At 47.8% G+C, this 22729-nt stretch overlaps 1 protein-coding gene across 2 annotated transcripts in view; it reads left to right on the top strand.

The window, feature by feature from the left end:
- The window catches only part of LOC144686030 (calcium/calmodulin-dependent protein kinase type II subunit alpha), a 226952-nt gene that overhangs the window by 122261 nt on the left and 81962 nt on the right, over nucleotides 1–22729 (top strand). Inside the window, exon 1 of one of the 2 annotated variants that reach the window (XM_078551176.1) lies at nucleotides 4578–4724. The exons of the other annotated variant lie outside the window; for it this stretch is intronic. Within the exon in view, the coding sequence (XP_078407302.1) occupies nucleotides 4664–4724 (61 nt within the window). The 5' untranslated portion in view covers nucleotides 4578–4663. Of the gene's footprint in view, nucleotides 1–4577; nucleotides 4725–22729 lie in introns of those variants that run through there. 2 annotated transcript variants of the gene reach the window in all.

Raw genomic sequence — 22729 nt, 5'->3', positions numbered from 1 at the left:
GCTGCTTATGTGAATCACTGTTAAATTTCATCTGATTCAACTCCTGAGAAGTGTCTTGGAATGTTTTACTACCTTAAAGGTGGTTGGAAGAAGAATCTCCTTTTGCCAGTTTAAACATCTGATCCCACCTGCTACCATCATGATCTAGGATCAGAAGAGTAGACCAGCAGGAGGCCATTCAGCTCCTCTAGCCTGTGGTGTCATTCTATTAGATCATAGCTGACCCACATCTCACCTCAATTCAATCCCACTTGCCCTCTATCCTTTGGTACTTTTCCTCCTCCTGGCACCATACCCTAAGGGGGCATTGACAACCATGCGCATCTCTTGGATTGGTCCATGATTTTGCTTGGCAAAGTGCTGCAGTGGTTTGCCGTTGCCTTCTGGAATATGGCTGACCAGGAAACTCTCCCACTCTTACCACCTGCCATTGGGGTTTACAAGCTGATAATCAACCTGTTCGGCCGCATTATACATGCACCATCCACGGCTTCAAGCCCTGAAGTAGGGCTTGAACCTGGAGCTTCTGGTCCAGAGGTAGGGACACGACCACTGCGCCACAAGATCTCCCTTTTACATCTTTACCTAATAAAAATCTATTAACCCCAGTCTTGAAAATTCCAATTGGACTCAAATCTTTTTGGGGGAGAGAATTCCAGATTTCTACTACCCTTTGTGTGAATCTTCCAGATTTCCTGCTTAAATGGTCTGGCTCCAAATGTAAGATTGTGAAGTAAATGAAGTTAGCTCACTGATCAACCATGATCTCATTGAATGGTGGAACAGGCTCGAGGGCCTGAATGGCCTCGTCCTGTTTCTATGGCCTGCACTTTTCAGGTGGCGGGTAGGCTTGGCGGGAGCAGACAGGGGGTGGTTGTGGAGCCGATCGCTGACCGCAATTGGCTCCGTGCCGCCATTTTACACGGGTGGGCCAATTAAGACCCGCCCGGCATAAGACGCGAGCAGTAGCGCTCAGCGCTACCTGTGTGGGTGGGATGGGGGGGCGTGGAGGAGGGAGAGTCTGTGTCACATGAAATGGGACATGTTTTTATAGTTAGGAAAAATTTCATTTTGTGAATAAAAGCTTTAGGAAATCTCATCCCGCTCGTGGATGAGGTTTCCTAAAAAAAACGTGAGGGCCGCTTGACCTTTTCGCCGGCCCGCCGACCTTAAGGTTGGACGGGCAGCGTCAACAATGACATTAATCACTTCCTTAATGGCCTGAAATATCGGCCAGCGCGCAGCTGACTCCGGCGCACGCCCGCCCAACGAAACACCGCGAAACAGCGCGATGGCATCGGGACGCACACCCGACATCATCATGCGCCATTTTAGGTGTGGGCCCGCCCCCACACGCTGACCGAAAAACCCTGCCCTATGTCTCCTTTTTCTGGGTTCCACTACCAGAGGATACAGTTTCTCTGTATCCACCATGTTAAAACTTCTTATGGTTTTAATCGCCTCGATTACATCACCGCCAGACTTTCTAAATTCACGGACATACATGCCAAGTGCATGTAACCTATCCTCGTAATTTAACCCTTCAGCTGCTGGACGAATAGCTATTAGCTTCAACAGTCCGTTTCAGAGAACCTATGAAACCAGTTATCAAGCCCATCTGATCCTATTTTCATGACTTTAATAATCCCAGTCCCCTGCCCTCCAATCCCACATTTCTCTGAAGTGAATAACATGAGAATCATGGGGCTTATTATCTCAACAATGAGCTGCAGGATTTGCAATTGGCCTTTTCTGTGCTTCCCAGAACGCTGACATCCTTCACCGTGTGAAGGGATCAAATGCACCAAGTGAGCACTGAACAAGGCTATTCAATATTGTCTCTGATTCCCTCAACCAGGAGTTGAAAATTGACAAGACTTGAAGAATTCATCAGTGAGATAAATCCTTTCACTCCAGCATTGCTTGAGCTGAATTATTTAGCTGTGACAGATTGACAGAATGTTTCTCACGTTGAGGCAGTTTCCTTTCTGCATGACCTTTATTTTGCTCCCTTCACTAATAGTATCAGAGAAGGAAGTAATACATTGAAGTTATCAGCGGGCAGAGGTTTAAGGCATTTTACTGAACGCATCAACTAATTTACTTTACCTGTCTCATCTCCTGCAACAACATAACGTACAAAGGAAAAGGAACATAGGAACTGGAGAAAGCCATTCGGCCCCTCGAGTTTGTTCCGCCATTTAATTAAATTATGGCTGACCTATATTTTAACTCCACCTTGGTTCCAGATTTCCACTCCCCTTTGTGTGAAGAAGTTCCGACATTTTTTTAAAAACTCATCCACGGGATATGGGCTTCTCTGGCTGGACCAGCATTTATTGCCCATCCCTAGTTGCCTTTGAGTAGGTGGTGGTGGGCTGCCTTCTTGAACTGCTGCAGTCCATGTGGTGTAGGTACACCCACGGCGCTGTTAGGGAGGGAGTTCCAGGATTTTGACCCAGCGACAGTGAAGGTACGGCGATATATTTCCAAGTCAGGATGGTGAGTGGCTTGGAGGGGAACCTCCAGGTGGTGGTGTTCCCATGTGTCTGCTGCCCTTGTCCTTCTGGATGATAGTGGTTGTGGGTTTGGAAGATGCTTTTGAAGGAGCCTTGGTGAATCCCTGCAGTGCATCTTGTAGATGGTACACACTGCTGCTACTGTGCATTGGTGGTGCAGGGAGTGAATGTTTGTGGATGTGGTGCCAACCAAGTGGGCTGCTTTGTCCTGGATGGTGTCAAGCTTCCTGAGTTGCACTCATCCAGGCAAGTGGGGAGTATTCCATCGCACTCCTGACCTGTGCCTTGTAGATGGTGGACAGGCTTTGGGGAGTCAGGAGGTGAGTTACTCATCGCAGGATTCCTAGCCTCTGACCTGCTCTTGTAGCCACAGTATTTATATGGCTAGTCCAGTTCAGTTTCTGGTCAACGGTAACCCCCAGGATGTTGATAGTGAGGGATTCAGTGATGGGAATGCTATTGCACATCAAGGGGACATCACCTGTGAATGGCCTGGCTCTAATTTTAAGATTGTGGCCCAGATTTTTGCCATGACAGAGAGCCTGTCAGTTGTGGCAAAAATCCCAGAAATGGCCAGAAACTCACCCCCAGATACGGCATGTTCCATTTTCGCAGAGGGGAGTCTGGAGTCTGGCTAGGGTTCAGTTTATGGAGGCAGCTATCTGGTAATTTAATTAGCTAGCTGCCTCCACTGAAGTGGGGATTTGGTCGGCCAGGTGTGTAAAACCCAGAGTGTGTACTTTAGACCATGTAAGAGGAGGTATGAACTTGTTGGGTTTGGATATGGTCCCAGGACACCTTTAGGAGAGGTAAGACACCCTTTGGGGGAGGTAAAGCACTCTTTGGGAGAGGTAAGGCAGCATTTGGGATTGTTAAGCATAAACGTGATTGATAGTAAAAAGTGCATAAACTCAGTGGAACTGTCAAAGAACTATCAAGCTGTCAAGGAACTATCAAGCTGTCAAAGAACTGTCAAAGAACTGTCAAAGAACTGTCAAGGAACTGTGAAAACTATCAAATCTATAAAGGAACCTTCAAAAGATACCAGGTGAGTTGGCATAAAGGGGCAATGGTGTTTGGGTAGAGGGCTATGTGGGGCCATGGGAGTTGGGTAGAGGGGCATGGTTTGGCATAGGTGGTATAAGGGGCCAATGGGGATGGGTGGGGGCATGAGGTGGCATAGGTTGAAATGGATGGGGCATGGGGACTGTTTAGGGTGGTGGTGGGTGGCGGTGAGGGCTGGAGGGCTGCTTTTTTTGTTTCAACCCTATACCAGTGAACAGAGGCAGGCATTCCACCCAGCCCAAATCCACACCTGGCAGTCTCCGCACTCATTCCAGGGGCAGGAGACCCAACCTCTAACCCAGCCTGCCCCCTCGGAACGACAATCAGAACTGCCGGCAGCCACTTCCGAAGGTCAGGTTTGCAGAGTCAGGATTGCTCCCATCTCTGCACACCCGACCCGGGAGGGAAAAGTGGGCCTCTGTCTCCTCGCTACCAGCCACCGGAGGAGATAGTTTCTCTCTATCTGCGCCATCAACCCCCTTCATCAGCTAAAACACCTCAGTTAGATCACCCCTTAACTTCTAAACTCTATGGAATATAGGTCCAGTCTACACCCTCTGTCCACGTAATTTAACCCTTCAAATCCCGGTATCATTCTCAGTGAAACAAAAGCAAAGCGCTGTGGATGCTAAAAATCAGGAACAAAGACAGAAAACGCTGGAAATAGTCCGCGGCTCAGGCAGCGTCCGTGGAGAGAGAAACAGAGTTCACGTTTCGGGTCGATGACCTTTCATTGGAGTTCTGATCAAAGGTCATCGACCTGAAACATCAAACTGGTGAACCTGTGCTGCACCCTCTCCAAGGTCCATATATCCCTCATGAGGTAAGGCGCCCAGAACTGAACGCAGTGGACTCCAGACACAGGGTCGGACCAGGCTGTGTACCGCTGCAACATAACATTCACCTCTTTAGCTGCCAGCCCCCTACTGAGCAAATGTAAAACAAACATGTTAAGTGGTCACATGCTGACAACACACTTAGCAATCTCTAGGCTTTCACGTCTGCCCTGATCCAATTTTATCACCCGCTGAGCTCATTAGAACACAGTCCTCACAAACCAAAGAAACGTTCATGTAATAATGAGACCTTCCTTGAACGAATGCCTTGCAGCTTGGAACAAGAGAAGGTACAGAATCAAAGGTCAGTCACTTCCAGAGCAAGAATAGCTGTAAGAATTTCCAAATGCGCTAATCATTGCTGTGTTTACGGCAGGGTATGCAGGGTTTAAACATTGCTGTTTTCAGCGTGGCCTCCTGCTCTGGCAATGATTGATTATCGAGCATGTGAAGAATGTGTTCTCTTCCAAAACACTTGGTTTTTAAGAATTGCAAAATAAGATAAGTGGGCCAGTTCTGGATCAACACAGATCCCAAGTTCTGAGGTGAGCCAACTGCCCTCGGTTAGAGGGAGAAGAAAGAAAGACTTCCATTTGTATAGCACCTTTCACGACCCCGGAAATTCTGAAAACAGTTAAAAACTTTTTGTGATGTAGCCGCTGTCGTGACGAAAGAGCGCACTTATCTCCCTGAGGCTAAGTGCAGCCTCAGGGAGATCGGTTGTAAATGTAAAAAAGACAAAAATAGAAAAATAAAATTTCCCTTACATGTCCCCTCAATGTCACATGAGTTGGGACATGTCCATAATTTTTCAAAATCTTTATTAAAATTTTTTAAAGCCTATATGAAAACTCATCCCGCCCATGGATGAGGTTTCATGTTTTCCCAGTTCCCGCCGGGGCTTAAGGTTGGACGGGCAGGCCCTTTAATTACTTAATTGACCCTGTCAATGGCCTCAATTGGCCATTGACAGGTCGGCGGGCGCCCAGCTGATTTTGCTGCGCTCCCGCCTTCCTGAGAATTTAAATCGGGCGCAGTGACGTCGGGAGTTCCCCCCAGCATCACCGTGCATCATTTTACACGTCAGCGAGTGGGCCCCGCCCCTGCTTGCCGACGCATAAAATTCTGCCCATAGAAAATAGGAGCAGGAGTAGGCCATTCGGCCCTTCGAGCCTGCTCTGCCATTCAATATGATCATGGCTGACCACCACCACCTTCTCAAGAGCAACTAAGAATAGGCGATAAATGCTGGCCCAGCTGGCGAAGCCCACATCCCGTGAATGAATAAAAATAAAATACGATGCCAAGATTGTGAACAGCCTGGTTCAGCCTTAGACAGTTTCCTGGGAAAAGGGTTGGTTGCAGAAGACTGGCTACGAAACCAAGGTTGATAAATGGAGCTCAGACACAAATTGGCCATGATCTAATTGAATGGCAGAAGGGGCTGAATGGTCTCCTGCTATCCCTATGCTCCTATACCTCTAGAAATGGCCACTCAGCCACTCAGCCACTCAGGCTCCTGACATTTATACCATCACTTGGTTGTGATCTTCCAAAATTCCCTAGATTCTGGAAAGGTCCCAGAAGATTGGAAAACTGCCAATGTTACATCTCTGTTCGAGAAAGGAAGGAGACAGAAAGAAGGAAACCATAGGCTATTTCTTCTTCTTCTTAGGCAGCCCCTCAGAGTCGAGGGTGACTTGCTTCCACACTAAAAATGAGTTCTCAGGTGACTGAGGAGTCCAATGCACGACTTCACGGTAGAAGATGCATTCCAAAAATGCTAAACAATCAAGGGGCAAAAGTGGGAGGAAGGAAACAAATACAACACCTATCTCTAGAGAAAAAGTACTAGGGAAAATAATGGGGCTAAAGGCCGATAAGTCCCCTGGACCTGATGGGTTGCTTCCTAGGATATTAAAGGAAATAGCTGCAGAGGTAGTGGATGCACTGGTAGTAATCTTCCAAGAATCCTTAGATTCTAGAAAAGCCCCAGAGGACTGGAAAACGGCCAATGTAGCACTGTTACTCAAAAAGGGAGGGAGACAAAAAACAGGTAACTATAGGCCAGTTAGCTTAACATCTGTCATTGGGAAAATGTTGGAGACTATCATAAAGGATGTAATAGCAGAGCATTTAGAAATACATAATCTAATCAAGCAGAGTCAGCATGGCTTCATGTAGGGGAATTCATGCCTGACAAATTTATTAGAATTCTTTGAGGAGGTAACAAGCAGGATGGATAAAGGGGAACTAATAGACGTAATATATTTGGATTTCCAAAAGGCATTCGATAAGGTACCACACATAAGGCTACTTAATAAGATAAGAGCCCATGACGTTGATGGTAGTATATTAGCATGGATAGAGGACTGGCTAACTAATAGAAGACAGAGAGTTGGGATATGAGGGGCATTTTGGGATGGCAACCTGTAACTGTAAGTGGAGTGTCACAGGGATCAGTGCTGGGACCTCAATTATTGACAATATATATTAATGACTTAGATGAGGGGGGTGAATGTACTATCGCCAAGTTTGCGGATGACACAAAAATAGGTGGGAAGGCAAGTGGTGAGGGTGACACAAGGGGACCCGACCGAGTGTAAAATGATGCGCGATGGCGTTGGGTGTGCGTCCCAACATCATCGTGCATTTGCGTGATATTTTGGTCAGCAGCACGCCCGTTGACAATTAAAAGGCCTATTAAGGTCCTTAAAAAGTTAATTAAAAGAAATTTTCCGCTGCCTTTCCAACCTTACGGTTAGCAGACAGGCAAAAAGGCTAAGTGGCCTTTGCACATTTTTGCCATCTTCAAAAAGCAAATAACAATCAAATAAAAATGTTGTTTTTTCATTAATAACATGTCCTTGCTCATGTGACAGAGTCACATATGAGGGGACATGTTTCATTACATTTTTATTCCTTTAATTATGTTTTTTCATACATCTTCATATCGTCAGAGAGTTGCCTCAGGGAGGTTATGTAATGCACACTCGCCCAGTTTGCACTCCCTACGCCCCCCCCCACCCACCCACACAGGCAGCGCACAGCGCTGCCACTCGCATTTCACGCTGGACGGGTCTTAATTGGCCTGCAAGCGTGAAATTGCCTTCTGGACCTGATCGCGGGCAGCGGTCAGCTTCCTGACTGTCCCCGCCGAGCCTGCCCGCCAAAGGCAAAATTCTGCCCAAGGAGTCGACAGAGGGATATAGACAGGTTAAGTGAGTGGGCAATAACTTTGCAGATGGAATATAATGTGGGAAAATATGATGTTATGCACTTTGGCAAGAAGAATAGAGGAGCTGAATATTATTTAAATGGAGAAAGACTGCAGAAAGCTGCAGCACAGAGGGATTTGGGAGTCCTCGTGCATGAATCCCAAAAAGCTAACATACAAGTTCAACGGGTAATAGGGAAGACAAATGGAATGTTGGCCTTTATTTCAAAGGGAATGGAGTATAAAAATAAGGAAGTCTTGCTAAAACTGCGCAAGGCATTAGTTAGACCACACCTTGAATACTGTGAACAGTTTTGGTCCCCTTATCTAAGGAAAGATATACTGGCATTGGAGACAGTCCAGAGAAGGTTGATCCTGTATATGGAGGGATTTTCTTCTGAGGAGAGGTTGAGTAGATTGAGCCTATACTCATTGGAGTTTAGAAGGATGAGAGACAAGCTTATTGAAACATATGAGACTCTTAGGGAGCTTGACAGGGTAGATGCTGGGAGGTTGTTTCCCCTTGTGGGAGAGTCTAGGACCAGAGGGCATAATCTCAGAGTAAGGGGGCACCCATTTAAAACAGAGATGAGGAGGAATTTCTTCTCTCAGAGGGTATTCAATCTGACGAATTCTTTACTGCAGAGGGCTGTAGAGGCTGGGTCGTTAAGTATATTCAAGGCTGAGATGGACAGATTTTTAATCAGTAAGGGAATCAAGAGTTATTGGGACAAGGCAGGAAAGTGGAGTTGAGGATTATCGGATTAGCCATGATCTCATTGAATGGTGGAGCAGACTCAATGGGCCGAATGGCCAACTTCTGCTCCTACATCTTATGGTCTTACAGTCTCTGTCACAGGTGGGCGCAGACGGTGGTAGTGGGACCGGGTGGGTGGGGTGCCCGGGTTGCCACGCGCTCCTTTCGCTGTCGATGCTTGGACTCAGCTGGCCCTTGGCGATGAAACTCGAGGTGTTCAGCTCCTTCCCGGATGTTTTCCCTCCACTTCGGGCGGCCTTGGGCCAGCGATTCCCAGATGTCAGTGGGGATGTTGCACTTTGTCAAGGGGGCTTTGAGGATGTCCTTGAAGCGTTTCCTCTGCCCTCCGGGAGCTCACTTGCCGCGTCGACGCTCCGAGTAGAGCGTTTGTTTCAGGAGTCTCGTGTCAGGCTTGCGGACGATGTGGCCCACACAGCGGAGCTGATCGAGTGTGGTCAATGCTTCTCGCTGAGCGAGAACACTGATGTTGGCCCACCTATCCTGCTGATGGATTTGCAGGTACTTCTCCAGTTAGCCTAATGTCTGTTTCTGGAAAAATGTTAGAATACCACAATTAAGAGGAAGTAGCAGGACATTTAGAAAATCATAATACAATTGGGCAGAGTCACCATGGTTTTGTGAAAAGGAAATGATGTTTGACAAATTTATTCCAGTTATTTGAGGACGTAACAAGCAGGGTGGATAAAGGGGAACCAGTAGATAAAGTGTATTTCCAAAGGAATTTGATAAGGTGCCACAAAATAGGTTAGTACACAGGATAAGAGCTTATGGTGTTGGGGGTGATATATTAACATGGATAGAGGGTTGGCTAACCAACAAGAAATGGAGTTGGGATAAAAGGGTCATTTTCAGAATGGCAAACCCTTAACTTGTGGAGTACCACGGGGAACAGTGCTGGGGCCTCAACTATTTATGATCTATATTAATGACTTGGATGAAGGGACCGGCCGTATTGTACTGCAAAGGCTGGAAGGACGACAGGTTGTGTGGAGATACAATGTGTTTGCAAAGGGATATAGATAGGTTGAGTGAGTGGGCAAAAATTTGGCAGATGGAGTATAATGTGGGAAAACAGGAGGTTGTCCAGTTTGGCAGGAAATATAGAAAATCAGAATATTATTTAAATGGACAGAGAGTGTGGAATACTGCAGTACAGAGGGTCCTGTGCGGCACTGTACATGATCACAAAACGTCAGCACACAGATACAACCAGTAATTAGGAAGGCATTTAGAATGTTGGCCTTTATTGCAAGAGGATAGAACAAAAAAGTAGGGAAATCTTGCTGCAGCTATATAGGACATTGGTAAGACCACACTTAGAGTACTGCGTACACTTTTGGTCACCTTATTTAAGGGGGGATTCACTTGCATTGGAAGCAGTTCAGAGAAGGTTCACTCGGCTGATTCCTGGGTCTGAGGGGTATGTCTCACGAGGAAATGTTAAGCAGATTAGGCCTATACTCATTAGAGTTTAGAAGAATGAGAGGTGATCTTATTGAAACGTGTGAGATTTTGAGGGACCTCGACAGGGCCGACGCTGAGGGGATTTTCCTCCCGGGGTTTCTAGGACTAGGGGGCAGTTTCAAAACACCACCACCACCTGGAAGTTCCCCTCCAAGCCACTCACCATCCTGACTTGGACCTATATCGCCATCCCTTCACTGTCTCTGGGTCAAAATCCTGGAGCTCCCTTCCTAACAGCACTGTGGGCGTACCTACACCACAGGGACTGCAGCGGTTCAAGAAGGGAGCTCACCACCACCTTCTCAAGGGGCAATTAGGGATGGGCAATAAATGCCGGCCCAGCCAGTGAAGCCCACATCCCATGAAAGAATTTAAAAGAAATAAGGGGTCTCCCATTTAAGACGGAGATGAGGAGGAATTTCTTTCAGAGGGTCGTTCAAAACTCTCCTACCTGTGTCCTAACTTGTGCCAAGTCCCATTCACCTATCACTCCCTTGCTCGCTGATCTACATCAGCTCCGGGTTAAACAACGCTTGATTTTAAAATGTTCGTCCTTATTTTTGAATCCCTCCATGGTCTCACCCGGCCCTATCTCCTCCAGCCCCACAACCCTCTGATATCTCTGCTTTCTTCTAATTCTGCCCTCTTAAGCATCCACCATTTTAATCGCTCCACCATTGGCGGCCATGCCTTCCACTGCCTGGGTCCCTTAGCTCTGGAATTCCCTCCCGAAATCTCTCCGCTTCTCTACCTCTCTTTCTTTCTTTCTTTAAGACACTCTTTAAAACCTACCTCTTTGCCCAAGTGTTTGGTCACTTGAACTAATATCTCCTTACGCAGGTCGCTGTCTTACTTTGTTTTATAAATGCGCCCGTGGTGCGACTTGGGAGGGTCAAAAACAGCGTTATCTAAGCATTAAAGTGCTAATTGTGAGTTGTTGTTGTTTTTCTGGGAGATGAATGTGCCAATCCTCAGATGCTCTCTCAATGATTCTCCTCACAGATTCTAGCTTGTGAATAATTCACCATCCAAGTCCAGTGTTATAATCGAACCAGTCACTTTCAGAAGCTGCTTGATAATTGAGTCATCGAACAATTAGAGTGTAGGTGTTAGATGAACATTGCACGCACATGAATCTGCAAAAACTAACTGACCCTGACAGCTATTTGCATATTATCTGTAATTATTAGACATTATCATGTTCAAGGTAATTCACACCCAAGTGACAAGCATCAGTAAATTGAAAAAGAGCATTCAGTAGTCATCATGATTCATGCGGATTCTTGTAAACATTGAACATAATTATTCTTTAAATTAATTACCATGATCTAGTGATATTTATAAAAACAACAAGCTACTCATTTGTTATATCAAGTTATTTTTTTCAGTTTATAGTATCTTTCCTGCCTGGTCAAACCCAGCAATAGAATAATCCTTCATTTTTGGGAGATGATGACATAAAAAATAAAAATTCTTGTGAAACCCTGGAAATCGGAAACGAAGTAAGAAAATGCAAGAACTGTGCAGAGACAGCTGTGCTTCTTCACTGCTTTATCATTGTAAGTCTTTATTGAACTGCCTTAAGATGTCTGCCACAAGAGAGAGAGATAGCCTCATGGCATAGTCACATAACTACGGAAAGCCAGATGTGACACTAGACTGATTGCATTTCAAAACCCCAAAATCCCAATTTTTCCACATTGAACAAAAGATACAAACATTCTAGCGAACAGAAGACACATTTGCATGCACAGTCCTGTGTGACTGTGAGTTACCCAAGTTACCCACTATACACCCACTGTCCTCATGCATTAACAACTGTCTGTTGTACTAGTCAGTCTCTGCACCTAATTGCATACATAGACCTTAAATTGTGCAGATCTCTTAATTGTATGCAGGTGCGTTGTCATTGGCTGTTCGTCTGGGTGATGTTCCCCCTCTGAGGAGTGTCCTTCCCGTGGCACTTGTTGCCCTGGTAACTGTTGTTGTTCCATTGAGATTGTTGGGGACCCGTGGACCTCTGGGATCGATGGTGGTTCTGTACTCAGTACAGATGCTGAGATTCCTTCTTCCTGACCAGCCACCTGCTGTGAAGGAACAGCATCACTAGTTGTGCGTATGTGCCTGCGATTGTGCCGGTATATATGGTCGTTCACTTCCACCGCGTATGAACAAGTTTACAATTTCTCTACGTGCGTCCCAAGTTTTCACGTGGGCTGACTCCTGTTGAGAGCGTTGAAGGTCTATACCCTGACTGCCTCTCCGATGTTCAGTTCTGGTAATGGTTTGGCTGTCTGGTCAAACTGAAATTTGGATTTCTGCCATTTCACCGTGATCTTTTCACTCATGCTTGTTAGTACTACTGGTTTCAGTAGCTTTTTTGTTATTGGAAGAGTAGTTTGGGTGCGGTGGGACATTAGTCTTTGGACTGGCCTTCAGTCGGTGTGTTTCTCCACTCGAGGATTGACCCGTGCTAGACTTGCTTGATTTCATGACGATTCCGTTGGCGATTTTCACTGCCACCTCATTCTTTTCCATTTGACTGGGGTTAGTGTGGAGAGGATGTGTAGTGTTGAATTTCCCAATCCTTTGTGAAGCAGCCGAATTCTTCACCCGTGAACTGAGGGCCATTGTCACTCATCACAATGTCTGGAATGCCGTATTGACTCAAGTGTGCTTTCAGGCATTCGACTATATCTCCTGTCGTCGTTGAACTCAGCCGGCCTACCTCGCAGTAGTCAGAATAGAGTCTACAGTGACAAGGTAATCAGTTCCTGTTATAGTGAAGAGATCTACTCCCAGCTTCATCCATGGTTTGTCTGGGATGTCATGTGTCATCAACGGCTCTGTAGCTTGACACTCATTACAAGCACCACACTGGCCAATGTGGTTTTTAATTTCATTGCTCATGTTTGGCCAGTTGAGCACATCTCTTGCCTTTCTCAGAGTCAATTCAATTCCTTGATGGCTTGCATGGATGCGCTTCAGCATCTCCCCCCTCATCTCCTTAGGGATGATGGCTCTATTTCCTTTGTACAATTGCCATCTTGATCTGTCAGTTCATCCGGGTACATCCAATATGCTCTTGTGACCACAGGTGTGTCCTTGATGCTCTCAGGCCATCCTTTCATCGCTATTTCTTGTAGCGCTTGTAGGGTTGCATCTTGTTGGGTAATTCACTTGATTCGAGCAAGGCACTTGTCTATCAGATTTAATGGCCAGGGTTTTCCCGTCGGCGATTTGGGGGCAGGGCCCACTCGCCGATGAGAAATGACGCGGGATGACATTGGGATGAATCCCCGACGTCATCCCGGTCCATTTAAATTTTTAGGAAGGCGGGCGGACAGCGAAATCAGCTGTCCACCCGCCGACCTGTTAATGGCCAATTGAGGCCATTGACAGGATCATTAAGCTCATTGAAAGACCAGTCCATCCAACCTTAAGGCTGGCGGGCAGGCCAGGAGCCCCAGCGGGCTTCTGAAAAACACAGGAAACCTCATCCAGCGGTGGGATGAGGTTTCATCTCAGTTTTTAAAAAGTTTATTAAAATTTCACTCATATTTATTAATGTGTCCCATCTCGTGTGACAGTGTCACATGAGGGGGACATGTTAATAATCTTTTTCTTTCTCTATTTTTAACGTTTTTTTAAACATTCAGCGCTCTCCCTGAGACAGCACTTAGCCTCAGGGAGCAGTGCGCTCTTTAACAGATGGGGAATCCCTCCCCTCCACCCCCCCGCACAGGAAGTGCATAGCGCTTCCTGTCGGGCAGGCCGCTGGGCGGGGCCTTAATTGGCCCGCCCACTCAAAATGGCGGCCGGCCCCGTTTCGGCGGCGGAGTTCGGCTGCCCACCCGCCACCAAGCCGGTGGGGCCCGCACGCCCATCAAGGTCAAAATTCTGGCCAATGTCTCTGCTTGGTTGATGATTTCCGGATCATGTCTCGTTGCTGCTTCATGTTGAATCTGACCAAATGTTGCTGAGGAGACACAGCTCAGAAAGGCACACAGAAGTGTTTAAATCTGCAAAAAGCTGCTGAAAAAAAGGACAAAGGAAAGCCAACAGAAGACATTTGCATGCAGAACTGCCTTAAGATGTCTGCCTCCAGAGAAACAGAGTGAGAGAGACAATCCATAGTCACATGACTACAGAAAACCAGGTGTGACATCAGACTGATTACATTTCAAAACCCAAACAGAAAAGATGTTTCCATTTGTGGGGAGGTCAAAACTAGGGGCTATAAAAATAAAATAGTCACTAATAAATCCATAGGGAATTCAGAGCGATGAGAATGTGGAACTCGCTACACAGAGCAGTTGAGGTGAATAATATAAATGCAGTTAAGGAGAAGCTAGATAAATGCCACCCTGCCCCCCCACTCACTCCTGCCATTGGTCATCCCACACGTCCATCTCATGCTGCCCTTCCTCCCCATAGCCAATCAGAAAGCAAACAGAAACTTTCCTACCCAATGGGATGATCCCCGACCATCAGTCAAACACTCTTGTTCTCCCATCTCCAATATTGTTTTCAATAAGCAAAAGGTGTTCAAAGAAACTTTTAATAAACACAGTGTTTAATGCCCTTGATGGTTTTGTTCAATGGGGTATTTTCTCGCAGGAGTGTCCAGGAGATTAGGCTTTGATTTTTGGACAATTCAGGGCAGTCCTGGAAGATTGCAATTGCCCACTTTAGTTGTTGGCCATGGGAGGAGTCTCTGCACGAAGCCTGCGCAGGTAGGCCTGACTTTTGCCCCATTTGTCTGTGATTAATTTTTTGGAAGGGCCCTTCAACAAGCATTTGCCCCTCTCGGTTGAAGGACGCCTAACGCCTGTTTTTAGGGTTTTCACTCGGCACCAGAATAAGCACTGCTAGTTTGCATTTTGCACAATTGACTCACAACTCTGTATAGATGAGTACCTGAGGAACATCAGTAAAATCTCAGAGAATTTTAAAATCCCACCCTTGGTTTCAGATCCCTCCATGATTTCACCCCTCCCTATCTCTGTAATCTCCTCCAGTCCCACCGCCCAACCCGGGAAGTGGGATATCACTGGCCTAGTAACGCAGAGTCCCAGACCTAAACTCTGGGAAGGTGGGTTCAAGTCCCACCATTTAAATCCAATTAAGAAAATCTGGAATTAAAAGCTAGTGACCGTTGATTGTTGTAAAAATCCATCTGGTTCACTAATGCCCTTTTAGGGAAGGAAATCTGCTGCCCTTACCCGGTCTGGCCTACACGGGACTCTAGACCCACAGCAATGCAGTTGGCTCTTAACTGCCCCCTGAAATGGCCCAGCAAGCTGCTCAAGGGCAGTTAGGGCGACAAATGCTGGCCTTGCCAGCAACACCCACGTCCCATGAAAGAATAAATAAATTAACCCTCCGACGTCCCTGCATTCCTCCAATTCTGGCCTCTCGCGCCTCCCCAATTTTCATCACTTCACCATTGGTGGCCGTGCCCCCCTCGGCCATCGAGGGTCAAACTTCAGGAATTCCTTCCCTGAACCTCTCTGTCTCTGCAGTTCTTTCTGCATCTTTACGATGCTCCTTAAAACCTACCTCTCGGACCAAGCTTCTGGTCATTGATTCTACTATTTCCTTATGTGACCCTGTGTGAGAATTTCTTTGGTGACGGTCCTGTGGAGCACCCTGGGATGTTTTACTGTGTCAAAGGAGCTTTATAAATGCACGTTGTTGTTCTTTGTTCTCCTTTGCCTGGAGAATCACAGAATCTTACAGCATTAGAGAAAAGCACTCTCATCCCAGCTGAGGTATTTTGTCCAACTCTGGGCACCCACACCCACACCAGGCCTTGGAATGTGTGCAGAGGAGGCGTACTAGAATGGTACCAGAGATAAGGGACTTCAGTTCCATGGAGAGACCGGAGGAGCTGGGGGTGTTCCCCGTAGAGCAGAGAAGGATAAGAGAAGATTGAAAAGAGGTGTTCAAAAATCATGGGCTGCATTTAATGGCACCTCCTGCCCCTACACCCACCCCCGACAACCCCACCAACTTATTTGAAGGTGGTGAGGGGTTGCTTGAAAAATAGAACAGGTGGTCTTCCCTCCCACCCCCAACCTGTCTCCCATATTATGGTGGACGGGTAAGACATCAGGCAGCTCTCCTGCTTTTAGGCCTGTTGAGGCCCTTAAGTGGCCAGTTAATGGTCACTTGAGGGCCTTATTCCCCCCTCCACCATTTTAAGTATGGTAGGGGAAGGTGGAGGCAAGGTTGGTAACCTGGTAGCTCTCACTGCCCAGGCTGCGATAGGGAAGAAGGGGAGCACCCCCTTTAAGAATTCCTCTGCGCACATTGGAGGCAACCCCCACCAAAACCAGACTCCCCCTCCCCTCACTTTAACCATTCCCCCAGGCCTCACTAACCCGGCCCCCCCCCCATTCCCCTCACCACCCCCCCTCCCTTGCTGGGGTCACCCATCCAGGCCCATCCAAAATTCTGGACTTACCCCTGAGCCTGGACTTCATGACTCTTCTTCCTTGGGGATTGGCTGTAATCCCAGCAGAGGCCACTGCTCCAGCCCAGCTCTGCTGGGACTACAGAGCCGCTGGCCAGTCAGATTGTCCAGCTGCCCTCTAGGGCAGGACTCCCCCCGCCAGATGGGGGGGCGAAAGTCCCACCCTGAATCAGTTCAGACTGCTCCCAATGTAACATCACTGCGGGGCCAACATAGGGTTGCCAACCCTCCAGGATTGGCCTGGAGTCTCCAGGAATGGAAGACCAATCTCCAGGACACTGCTGTGTGCAACACTGGAGAAAAATCATGGGGGGGGTGGGGGGATTAAAAAAGATTGTCTTTTTTGTCATTTTCTTTGAACATTTCTCTTTACCAGAAAGAAAAAATATTGAAAATTGGGGGGGTGGGGGAAAGGCTGTTTGGCTGTCAGTCAAGCATCATGCAATTGGGTAGTGAACCTTTTTGCTTTCCAATTGGCATAGGAAGGCAGTGCGTCAGAAGGATGGATAAAGGCAAAGTGCGTCATAAGGATGGATACGTTGGGTGACTAAAGGGCCAAGTCATGTGATGAAACCTCCAGGAATACATTTAATCGCAGTTGGCAACCCCAGGCAGCCGGCTTCTGAGTCAGCGGGTTCACTTTGTCATCGGTGGGGGTTGGGGGTGGTGGGGGGTAGGGGGAATCTGTCTCCTGGTAAAATGAATGGCTTTGATGAAGTAGGGAGGGAGCACCTCTCTTCAGTGGCAGAAGAGTCGGTGACTGCAGAAGGTAAAGATTTAAGGTGATTGGCGAAAGAACCCAAGGGGAGGTGAGATAAAGTGAACGCTCGGCCTGAAAGGGCGGTGGAAGCACATTCAATAGTAACTTCCCAGGGGGAGTTGGATCGATACTCGAACGTGGAAACATTTTGCAGGGCTGGGACGTTGGGAGGTTGAGGGGCGGAGGGGGGGGTGGTGGGGTCAAGGGTGAGAGTTGTGAGACTAATTGGATACTCTCTCAAAGAGCTTTGAAAGAGCTGGCAACAGACGATTGGCCGAATGGCGTCTATCGGTGCTGTGTCATTCCATGTCTCTGTATCTGTGTCAGCTCTTTGAAGGGTTGTAGCTAGGGTTATTTGGAAGATTGACTCGTGACCTATAATCCTCCACAACTTAATAATTGTGTAACATGCTCACCTCCACACCCTGTAAACTATGGAATATAATTATTACCAAGCTACAATAAAAGGGTTTCAGTACAAAGAGTAAATAGTATCTCCCCTTAGCCACTCAATAACAGTTATTGTTCCATTTTTTCACGAATAAAGATTTCAATATCTGTTACTTGTCAGGTTGGGTTTGCAATTATCCCATTGATGACATACGTTAGAAAAGTACTGATGTTCTCAGTACATTAGTGATATTTTATCTCTGTCAGTCTGATGATTAGTTGACACTGCTGTTGTTGGTATCCGTGATGCACACTGCAGCAACATTCCCCAGCAACAGAAGCAATTACTTCTCTTCTACATTGGGTGGGTGATGGATCCGGCCTTCACTGGGAGTAAGGATGCTCAGATGGCTGGTGGAGCACATCTTCCTTGCAAGTCAAGTCGCAAAATGCAGCAACTGCTCCCAGCCCATGACCATTCCAAACCTTTGGCCCCCCTCCCTCGCTCTGTAACCTCCTCCGGCCCTACAACCCTCCGAGATCTCTGCGCTCCTCCAATTCCGGCCTCATGTATATCCACCGATTTTCACTGGGGGCCGTGCCTTCAGCTGCCTCAGCCTAAGCTCTAGGATTCTCTCTCTGAGCTTGTCCACCTCTCTCTCCTCTTTGAAGATGACCCTTAGAACATACGTCTTTTATCAAGATGTTGGTCACATGTCCTAGTATCTCCTTAGGTGGTTTGGCGCCAAACTTTGATCCTTTGAAGTGCCTTTGCATTTTCTCCTGCGATAGTTCGGCCATATAAATGCGAGCTGTTGTCGTTTTGCATGCTTTTTGGAGTTTGAGCCTGGAGAGTAAGAGGCACAATCAGTGTTATCAATGGGAGCAGAAAGTTGCAAAGGGCATGAGTAGATTAAGTGAATGGACAGAACTGTGGCAGATGGAGTTCAATGTGGGAGGCCATCCACATTGACCCTAAGAAAGCAAATGAAGAACTTGGATTTCTATAGTGTCTTTCAGAACTTCAGGACACACCAAAGCACTTTACAGCCATTACAGTACTTGTTGAAGTGTAGTCACTTGTTATAATGCAGGAAACATGGCAGCCAATTTGCACACAGCAAGATCCCACACACACACACACACACACGGCAATATGATCATGACCAGGTAATCTGTTTTAGTGGTTCTGGTTGGGGGATTAAATATTGACCAAGACACCGTGGGAGAGATCATTTGCTCTTCTTCAACCAGAGCGATAGGATCTTTTATATCCACCCAAGAGGGCAGGAAGTTTGACATCTCATCCGAGAGACAGCATCTTTGACAGTGTGGCACTCCCTCAGCTGTGGGCACTGGGAGTGTCAGCCTGCAATTGTGTGCTGAAGTCTCTGATGTGGGGCTTGAACTCACGACCTTCTTATTCAGAGGTGAGAGCTACCCACAGAGCGACAGCATGACACACAAAAAGGCCTTTGCTGGTTGGCAGTGTCACTTGGCAGTGAAAAATCAGTTAAAATGAATGTTAACTAAACAGATGAGAGGCAACCATTCTCTAATCGAGGGCTGGTGCAGTTATCTAAGCGTTTGAGAGCCCACACCACGCATTGCAGTGACTGTCACATTGTAAAGTTGACTCTCCACGATGCATTTAATCATGCCTCAACATTAAGGAGCACAATAAAAATACACGGATGAACATCTTGGTTTTGCATTGTGACAAGCTAATGAAACCAGTAGCACAAGTGAATAGCTGACTGTTGTTTAATTGAAATGGAGTTGGTGTACTGGTGGCACCCAGGCACAGTTGAGACAGGTAGGGGCAGAATGCGCTTCACCTGGCTTCAGTGAACGCTGGGCTAGACCATAGAGAATCCACCCCGATTCCCATTCATGATTCCTGTGGATAGACCTTGCTGGGAGGTGTAAAACTGCTCGTTATGTTTGTACGTAGGGGCGGGAGTTTACACTGGTGGGATTTTACGGTCTGGCCGAAGTCAACAGGGTTTTGGACAGCTCGCCACATTTTACTGCCCCTCCCCCGCCGTGACAGGGCTGTAAAATTCAGCCCCATGTGTGCGTTTGATTCTGATTATGTGAGCCTGTGCAGATGTGTTTCTGTGTATCTATGTCTGCTTGTGTGTACCCACTTGGATGCGTGTCTACGTGTGCATGTGTGTCTGATGGCATGTGTCTCTGTGCGCGTGCGTGCGATGGCGTGAGAGATTGTGTATGTGTTTGTGCTTATGGACAGGAGCACGTATGTGTGTGATGTGTGCATTAATGTCTTTTGGTGCATGTGTGGGTTTGTGTGGGCGAGTGCCTCAGAATGTCAGGCAAGGTCAGGGTCAGCACTGGCTCCACATAGTCACTGACCCTCACTGTGACTGACAGCCAAAACCATCTGTGGTCTCAGCACCTTAGGAAGTGCATAGGCCCTAGAGTGAGTGCAGCACAAATTCATTGGCATGGTACCAGAGCCCAAAAGGGTTGAGTTATGAGGGCAGGTTGCACATACTGAGCTTGTATTCCCTTGAGAATAGAAGATTAAGGCCCAGATTTCCGCTCCCAGGTCAAGTACATAGAGATGGGAGAATTCCCAGCTCTGCAAACCTGGCCTCTTAAAATGGCTGCCCACAGTTCAGGTTTTGGTTCTGGTGGGGCAGAGTGGATTGAAAGTCGAGCCTACCATCCCCAGAACGATTGCGGAGGCAGACGGGTGCAGAGGCAGGCCGGGCGGAAGCCTGACTCTGTTCTCCAGCCCTTTGTTTAAATTATTTTTAAAATGATTAAAACCAAAAACAACCCCCACCTCGCACCTTCCTCACCCACCCAAACACTCCCCATGCCCCATGGATGCCAACCTATGCCACCTCATGCTGCCACACACCCCCTATGGGTCCTCATGCCCCCTATGTCAACCCTTTCCCCTCTACCAATCTCCATGGCCCCTCATACGCCTATGACCCTACATCCCCATGGCCCTTTATAGCCCCTATGCCAACTCATGCCCCCACCCACCACCCTTTGCTCTTTTTTCCTCCATGTCAGCTTATCTAGTAGCCCTTGAGAGTTCCTTGACAGCTTTGATAGTTCCTTGACAGCTCAAAAGTTTTCAACAGTTCCTTGACAGCTTTGACAGTTCCTTGGCAGCCGGACAGTTCCTTGCCATTTTGACAGTTCGAATGAGTTTATGCACTTTTTGATAACAATCATGTTTACTTTTAACAATCCCAAAGGGTGCCTTACCTCTCCCAAAGGTGTCCTGGGACTGTATCCAAAGGGGTATCTTACCTCTCCAAAGGGGTATTTTGGCTATCCAAACTAATCTATCAACTTCAAACCTCTTGTTATGTAGCCTAATCTGCACCCTCCAGATTTCATGCTCCTGGCCTACCAAAATCCCACTCCAACGGAAGCAGTTGATGAGTTAAATGGTCAGCTCCCTCCATAAATTGCACATGCACGAACCCCGTCCTGACTCAGGTCCCGCCTCCGCGAAATTAGGAAGTGCCATGCTTGGGGACGGGACTTAGAATTTCCAGGTTTTTTTGCCAAGATGGAGAGGTTCTCTGTCATAGCGACAATCTGGGGCTGAGGGGTAATTTAATCAAGGGGTTTAAGGTGATTAGAGGAGTTGAGAGGGTCGATAGAGAGAAACTATCTCCTCTGTTGGTGACAGTCTGGAAGAAGGAGGCGTAACCTTAAAATTAGAGTTTGTCTTTCAACCGTGATGTCAGGAAGCACAAAGGGTGTGGAAATTTGGAATTCTTTCCCCTCAAGAAAGCTGTTCATCCCGTGGGCCAATTGAAAATTTTAAAACTGGAATTGATAGATATTTTTGTCAGTCACAGGTGTCAAGGCCTACAACATTAAGGCAGCTATAGATCAGCCATGTTATAACTGAATGGCAGAACAGACTAGTGGAGCTGCAAGGGCTCCTCCTGATCCAATATAAAGAGCCATCACTTTGAGTAAAGCAGTGACCAACACACTTTACAAATCATCCAATTGCACAATGGGAGAGGGGAAAGGATAGGGAGTGGGAAAAGGACATGATGGTATAAATCAGTAAATGTTTGCAAAATGCATGATGAACAGCATCAGTTTACCCTTTAGGAGGGATGTGAATGTCCTTGAGAGAATGGAGAGGAGATTTACCAGAGATGAGGGAATTTACCAGGTTAGGTTGGAGAAATTGGGCTTGTTCTCCTTGGAGAAAAGGAGGTGGCTGGGAGATCTGGGAGAGAGGTGCAAGGTTTAGAAAAGGTAGACAAGGAACAACTGTTCCCACAAACCTATGGTGCAAAGACTAGGGGACACAGATTTGAGGTTTTGGGTAAGAGATACGGGGCAGAAACATGAGGAAGTTTTTTTTTACATATTGAGTGGTAATGAGCTGGAACTCACTTCCCACAAGTGAATATCCAGACTGGGGAGCGAGTGCCCAGACTGGGGAGTGAGAGCCCAGATCGGGTAGACAGTGCCCAGATGTGGGAGTGAGCGTGCAGACCGGGGAGGGAGTGCCCAGATGTGGAAGGGAGTGCCCAGGCGGAGGAGGGAGTGCCCAGGCGGAGGAGAGTGCCCAGATGTGGGAGGGAGTGCCCAGGAGGAGGAGGGAGTGCCCAGATGTGGGAGGGAGTGCCCAGATGTGGGAGGGAGTGCCCAGGCGGAGGAGGGAGTGCCTAGATGTGGGAGGGAATGCCCAGATGTGGGACGGAGTGCCCAGGCGGAGAAGAGAGTGCCCAGATGTGGGAGGGAGTGCCCAGATGTGGGAGGGAGTGACCAGGAGGAGGAGGGAGTGCCTAGATGTGGGAGGGAGTGCCCAGGCGGAGGAGGGAGTGCCCGGATGTGGGAGGGAGTGCCCATGCAGAGGAGGGAGTGCCCAGATGTGGGAGGGAGTGCCCAGGCGGAGGCGGGAGTGCCCAGGCGGAGGAGGCAGTGCCCAGGCGGAGGAGGGAGTGCCCAGATGTGGGAGGGAGTGCCCAGATGTGGGAGGGAGTGCGCAGGTGGAGGAGGGAGTGCCCAGGCAGAGGAGGGAGTGCCCAGATGTGGGAGGGAGTGCCCAGGCGGAGGCGGGAGTGCCCAGGTGGAGGAGGGAGTGCCCGGGCGGAGGAGGGAGTGCCCAGATGTGGGAGGGAGTGCCCAGATGTGGGAGGGAGTGCCCAGGTGGAGGCGGGAGTGCCCAGGCGGAGGAGGCACTGCCCAGGCGGAGGAGGGAG

Source organism: Cetorhinus maximus, chromosome 10, assembly GCF_964194155.1.
Source record: "Cetorhinus maximus chromosome 10, sCetMax3.hap1.1, whole genome shotgun sequence".
Lineage (NCBI taxonomy): Eukaryota > Metazoa > Chordata > Chondrichthyes > Lamniformes > Cetorhinidae > Cetorhinus > Cetorhinus maximus.
This window is presented reverse-complemented; position numbering and strand designations above follow the sequence as displayed.